A 7537-nucleotide genomic window follows, 5' to 3' on the forward strand; every position below is an offset into this window, starting at 1 on the left:
TATCTATGTGCAAAAAATTATCAAAATCCGATCAGTAGTTCTGGGAAGATAGGGTAACAAACATCTATCCAAACACTTAATCATCCAAACATTCCCATTTACTTAATTGAATAATCATTAATAATAAGTAAGATAATTAGACAGATAAAGGAATTAATAACTAACAGTGCTAACGAGTTTAATGACCTCAGCAATAAATATCGTAAACGACACACTTTGGACATTGTATCTTAGTAACATATTTGTTAATTTTTCCTTGACATATATTTATTTACTGTATACGTCTTGTCTGGTATTATTTGTTGTGTAAATAAACAATTTCACTAAATGATGCAACATCGATCTAATTTAGTTTACAACGTCAACATAGATATAACTTAGCTAATGGGTTGAATTGATCTTTACAAAATCCTAATGACTTCTTACAAATACTTTAGGATCCCTTAGAAAGTGTCAAAACATCATTACGATCTGTAATGTAATTATCATCAGTCAAACAAACAATATTATTATGTCCATTTAAATCACTCAACAGGAGCCCGATAACCGCAGTCTCTCATTTGACCTCCACTAGAACGTACGCTTCAAAATGTTATTCATAATATTAATAACTCTATGTGTTGTGTTATTCATAATAAAGTTCAGGACAAGTAACAAAAATTATTGGCGGAAGAAAAATGTGATTCAAGTCGACGACCTCATGAACAAATTCTTTTTCGGCAACCGATCAATGCCAGAAGTTTGCAAGACTGTGTACGACGAATATGACGCTCCACACATTGGAACAACGATGGGAACTACTCCAATGCTGATGCTGAAGAACTTAGAAGACGTTCAAGCGGTCTTCGCCGGTGATTTCCAAAGTTTCTACAGCCGAGGTATCAAGACCAACCCATGTGATGTTCTCGCTAACAACCTGCTGTTCATGGAAGACTTCAATACGTGGAAACTTTTGAGACAGAAACTATCTCCAGTGTTCACTAGTTCAAAGCTTAAGAGCATGTTCTTCATCATAGAAAAATGTGCGAGAGATTTTGTCGAATTGGTTGAAAATAATCAAAGCATGAGAGATGAGCCGTTTACTGCTTCGTACACTTACACTACGGGATCTATTGGCGCTTCTGTATTTGGTATTGATACTCAAACTAATAGCAGCACTATGGACTCTCCTTTTCTAGACATGGCTTGGAAATCTCTAGAACCAACAACTGCAACTAATATAAAAATATTCATATCAAACGTATTTCCAAAATTATTTGAGCTATTAAGGTTTAAGTTATTTGGTGATTACGAAGACTTTTTTGTTGGTGTTGTGAAAAGTGTTATGGAAGAGAGGAGACGTGATCCTACTAAAAGACGTCACGGCTTTATAGAAATTTGTTTGGAGATGCAAAAGAATGGAGTATTAGAAGATCCGACAACCGGATTCCAGTTGGAGCCGACTGATGAATTGGTTGCTGCTCAAGCGTTCTTCTTTTTCATCGCTGGAGCTGATACAACAGCCAACACCATTCACTTTACCTTACTAGAACTGGCCAGTAATCCGAAAATTCTGAATAAATTACACGAAGAAATCGACAGCATATTTGAGCCCGGGAAGAAGGAACTGACATACACGGACGTTGAAAAATTGCAGTATCTGGATATGGTGATAAATGAAGCTATGAGAAAGTATCCTCCAATTGGTTTTATCCAAAGGATATGCACTAAAGATACAGTGTTACCCAGTAAAGTTAGAATTGAGAAAGGTACCGGTATTATAATACCTGCGTATGCGATACACAGGGATGAAAGATTTTACCCGAACCCAGATGAGTTTGACCCGGAAAGGTTCGGACCGAACAACATAGCTGATGTAAAGAAATATTCCTTTATGCCGTTTGGAGAAGGAAACCGAGTTTGTATAGGTAAGTTTAATAACTATAATTGCATCAATCAATCCGTAACATTTAATTATAGAAGTGTCCTGTATGTATATAGCCCTTATAAGTAACATTGACAAGGCTTGACTAAAATTAGTTCCTAAGCAACAAATAATATTCAAAACTAGTGGACTGGCCCAACTTCGTACGGGTATAGTGCAATTTCATTACATTAATTCCATTCCGGTGGAAATACCTTATAATACATACATGCTATCTACCTTGCCCTCACAGTGACAATACATTTCAATGATTGATTTCTTGTTATAAAGATGACAATGTTCCTACAAAATCTAGCCCTGTCCATTCGTATGAATGACAATTTTAATTTTTTACTTTTTATCTCTCCATTTATTTTTTCATCAATGCCTTGCAATGACTAAAACAATATTTTTTTTATTTTCAGGAGCAAGGCTTGCTCGTCTCCAAGTCAAGACTGGTCTCACGTGGCTCTTACGTCGTTTTACATTGGGTGAACAGAGATATGCTCCAGAAAGATTCGAACGCAGTTCCTTCGGCCTTAGGGATCCTCATGCCCGTTACGACTTGATACCGCGAAACGTTTAGTATTATGAGATTTACTATTTATTAGTATTGTTATTAGTCGTTGCTCGCGGTTCCTGACCGAGTTTTGATCTTTTTGACTTAACTTAACTTTTACAGTCTGTGTTCAAAAGGAGCGGATTCGCCGCGATTCTTTCTTGCGTATTTCGCGCAAACGTTCTATCCACAAGGAGCATGAGCTTCGCGCGTTGGTGCCAATGACTTCGCGCGTATCAATTCAAGGCGAATTCGCCCTTTCTGAACACGGTCTTGAGCGCACATATTTGTCATTAATTACTCTGAAAAATGATGAAAACGCCATAAAAACCCGTTGAGATGTTTTTGATCCAGTAACAAACTAACGTACAAAAGCGGTGGCGCTTTTTTGTGATGTGCAATGTGAACTACCACCAAATTACTTAGTTCATGTGAATGGTTGGACTTAAAAACCAATTGAACAACCAAACCTTTGAAACCAGCTGAATGGTTGTTAATGTAAATGGGCTCCCCAGACGACAAATATGTTTATTATGATTTTTTTTTTACATTGTGCATAATAAAATGTTGTATAATACATAAAAAACAACACATGATCATGGTTATAGTTTTATTTTATAAATCCACAAGTTGAACTACCTGATACGGAACTATAACTAAAGATGAAAAAATCTTAATACATACATAATCACGCCATTTACCAATAATCGGGGCTGGCAGAGACCAAAGAACACCACTTGCTACGCTCCCTACAAGCTTCCCTTGCTTCATTCACAATCGTACATTTTGTCATACAGATAACAATAAAATATCTTATTCTCAACCAAAACTAGCGAGATTATCATGTTGACAACTAGTGTACGTCATATAGATAGCCACTATGCAATACATTGCTGCTTCGGCGAAACCTGCTAATCACTATAATCTATGGGAGAAAACAATGTAGGCTTTCAAATTGTTATCAACTGAGATACGTGATAGCCCCTCTGATCATCAACGAATTGCGATCAAAGATCAACTTCAAATACACCCGAACAAACATACGGTTCGCAAAATAACGTGGAACGTCACAAAAGTGCAGGGGATCACACATCGCGGTCGGCGTCCTCCGTAAAACCGTTTTAATTGAAAAACTTTTCAGTGCAAAGAGGCTTACGGCACAATGTACCGTATAACGCTGTTTGAAGCCTTATTTATGTTTCACTTGCGAAACTTGGCTGCTTTTTTAACTTGACGCATAATTGGATGAAGAATTTGATGGTATACGAAACGTTATACTTGGCTGTGTATTAATTTTATGTATTACTTGCTTTTTGTTACGTAAATGAAAATGTCAGGAGAAGATGCCCATAATAAGACATACACAGATAATAGTGGTGATGCTCGGTTGCGTAGTACTCATAACCGGTCGTACTGTATGACAATGTTTTTTTAAGCGTGAGAGTAAAAATTTACTCTTGTTTTTTAATTTATTTAAAAAGCCTTATCAAAAATTGATCTTCAGTTAAGGTTAACTAGCTATTATTACTAGGCTACCAATAATATATACTTTGACGTCAGTTAAGGATATATCAATCTACAGTTACTGTAGTTCAGCAAGAATATTGCGCAACTAGCAAATTCTAGCAAGCCTATCCTTTACTAAAGATAAGTTATTAAAACGTCCGTTAACCGACAGTTATATCTATCGAACTAGCACATATAAAGATAGTACAGTAGTTGTGAAGTATGCACGTGCCTCGTCTAAGTTTTAGGTTACACCGAGTCGTTCCCATTAGTGAGTTATGTAAATTGTTGCCAACTAGTGATGCTACCTTACCGGGATAAACTTTGATATTTGGTTCAACAATAATTTGGTTCAAGCTACATAATTATTATCATTACCATATAAGTTTGTTTTTTTATTATTTTTTAAATTAACGTATTTCTGTAATAATTAAGGGAGCAATGGAACACTGGCCAAGTGCGGGTCGTAGGACTTAGTATCTCTTAGGACTGTTTATAACAACTCAAGGGCATGGAAGTGATGAATAGTTATAAACAGACATAACTTCAAAAAGACATATGTGTTTTTTCCTTAAATTTGAACGGCCTTGACTAACCGTAAACTTCTCAAGAATCATCGCTTGACTATCGAGTAACTATAACTAAAATTGTCTCAGCGCAATAATTTTGTTTTGGTATCTTAAACCATTAAGAGACCTTTGCTTGTCATTAAAACAACAAAAGTAGAGAAAAATAATAAAAATCAAATGTTCTCTATTAGATAGTATCAGGCAGGATAAGGAAGGAAATATGTTTTAACTTCCGAAATCACTTTGCATACATATATAAAATCACTGCCTTTTGCATATAACGGACGGTAGAGACCAAGAACGATCCTTACAAACTTATATAAACCTATAAATCTCTATTTAGTCAATTCATTTATAATTTCGCCAACACGTTTCCCGTCACTAGAACTCAAACGTATACACATCTCATATATGTAATGTCGTAATTAAGACGCCCTTTGTGCATATAAGACGAATCTGTTTATTCAGGACACTCTCGAATTTTATCATCTTATTTAGCTACCTAACGATGGTACACATTAAAATTAATATTATGTTATTTTAACGACAAAATTAAAGACACAAATTGTCTTAAAATAAAGGTAGTAAATACACATTATATTTCTAATCTATTTTTAAAATGCCTAATCTGTAGTACTCGTAACTAGTAGGTATGTAAGTATAACAAGATGCATTGATGAATAAATAGAGGTCTATTTATTCATTGTCATTAATATCGTAGCTAGGTAATAGACCGTAGCTAGTGGCTAATTAAGCCCCAGTCAGATCACCGAGTACCTGCCTACCCCATGGTTACAAAGCTTTATGTTTGTATGATTCACAGAAAGTATTTTCGGGTCCAGTTGTTTTTTGTATTTATTTTTTACTATGTGTCGGAGATCTGTCTCTTAAATCATCTATAATATAGAAATGACTTGCTAAGTGCAAAACCCAAAAATGGCAGAACCAATTCAACATATTATTGTTTTTGATGCGGGAAAGATTATTGTGGAGAAAAAAAGAACAAAACATGCAAAGAAAATTAGTGAGCGGAGTTAGTTTGGTTATAAAAATGGATTCACAAATATAATTGAACTCAACATAAAGTGCCTGTATATTGTTTATACGCACTTAAGAATACTAATATAATCCCCCAACGTGTTGTGTTGTTAAATTGTGTAGCTTGCACCATAGTAGACTAAACTTAAACAAACTGTAACATAGATAAAACCAGTACCCACTAAACAACACTAAATAGTTTAACTATTTATTTTTATATTTATTTCCTCCATAAACATACTTGAATAATCCTTATATACTATAAACACGGTCATAACCATTAAAATGCTGGGAATCGAACCCTGAGTTATTTATTCCGTTTCAAATGGCTCGCAAGTGATTGATGGTATATCGCTCGACGTATAAAAGTTCCGATAAATCACTTGATTGGAACATTTATGCACTATAGTGAGTATTGAGTGTTTTTTGAGAGTTCAGAAGTTTTGAGTTTTATGCCTTTTTTAGTAGTGCTTCCCGGACTAATAGTTGTTTACGTGAATACTTTTAACAAACACAAAATCCATGCAAGGAACATTTGTATATCACACTAATATTTGTTCTGTGTAGGAATCGAATCCACGATTCACGCGCATTGGCAGTGATCAATCGTCACCTACTATTTGATTGTGTTTAAATAATCCAGCTCTTATTTATTGAATGTATAAATAAAGGCACAGTTGTCCACCTTGAATGGCACGTATTCTTGCTTGAATCATGTTTTAATCCATCTAAGAATGCATGCCTGTCTTCATGCATCATTCTTGAATCAAAGATGATTCAAGAAAAAGTGCTCCCTGGGTCGAAAAATAAGTTGACAGTTTTCCGATTCCTATAAGCCAAAGTTGGTCCGAGTGCAACATAAACGTTAGACTCCAAATGAACTCAACAACGTTACGTGCATTTCATTCTATATCTTCTTATAACATCAGATAGAAAAAGAAAAAAAAGAACGAAAATTCAGCCGAAATTAAAAAATCTCGCTCAAAAACGTTTAAAAACAATGAAACTAGACATTTTACTTGGGCTCGAGTGGCTATAAATTCAGTAGATAGTTGTAGGAGACATTAAGACAAGCTGGTGCGGTGCCCGGGCCGCGTGCTAATTAGTGCCATACAACCATACTACCGTGTACCACACTTGCTAACTTATACATAGTTTTCGTAAGAAAATGTAAGTAGCAGTTTTAAAACCTATCGTGGCTGAGATTGAATGAGTCTTTTTTGTGGTCTTTGTGGGATCCGTTAGTGAATGTTTATATTTGTTGTGTGCCTAGAAATTAAAAACACAGAAGCAACAAAAATGTTAAACAGCTAGTAAAAAGCATCAAATAAAAATCAGTTCCTGGATCCAGATCCAGGAAATGATTTTTACTTTACTATAACTGAAAATTTGTTTCTAGAAAAACTACAGTTTTCTGTAGCGCGTTTTTTTGCTGACGGTACTAACGATTTTGATATTTAAATTGTATTGCAATCGCACGGTGCCCGTAAGAGGCGCTTATCACACTATGTATGAGAAAATTTCTAGACAGCTAGCTGGATTGCCGATAATGGTAGAAAAATTAATAAGTTGTGTTTTGAAAACAACGTTTTTATTTTCTTTCAATAATGTTCAGTAGCAAATCCCTCAATCATAAGTACCAGGCGCGCAGTACAGCACCTTGAACTAAAATTAAACTACATAATACATACTACATAATACTATATCAGCATTCAAACCAGATTAGAATAGAATTTATTTTTATCATTAAAAAAAAAATACGTTAATTAACATAACCCTATGAAGATTTTTGTAACTTAATTTATCGAAAGTTAATGGATATTCTTTAATTTGATTAAGTATCCACTTCAAATATCTCAATCATAAGTACTAGGCGCGCAAAACTTCCAAGGAGAGTTATAATAAATCAGCCGAAGTATAAACCATACCCCGTCACGTTGTGCTAAGGTCTAGTGACCTGTC

The 7537-nt window shown here is 34.9% G+C and overlaps 1 protein-coding gene across 1 annotated transcript; it reads left to right on the forward strand.

Annotated features, from left to right (window-relative positions):
- Positions 1-551: 551 nt before the first annotated feature.
- On the forward strand, positions 552-3043 carry LOC142977996 (cytochrome P450 6B5-like). The gene is made up of 2 exons (XM_076122204.1): positions 552-1907; positions 2329-3043. Exons 1-2 carry the CDS (start codon positions 590-592, stop codon positions 2487-2489), a joined length of 1479 nt encoding a protein of 492 aa, XP_075978319.1. The 5' UTR covers positions 552-589; the 3' UTR covers positions 2490-3043.
- Positions 3044-7537: the final 4494 nt, after the last annotated feature.

Source organism: Anticarsia gemmatalis, chromosome 2 (assembly GCF_050436995.1).
Source record: "Anticarsia gemmatalis isolate Benzon Research Colony breed Stoneville strain chromosome 2, ilAntGemm2 primary, whole genome shotgun sequence".
Taxonomy (NCBI): Eukaryota; Metazoa; Arthropoda; class Insecta; order Lepidoptera; family Erebidae; genus Anticarsia; species Anticarsia gemmatalis.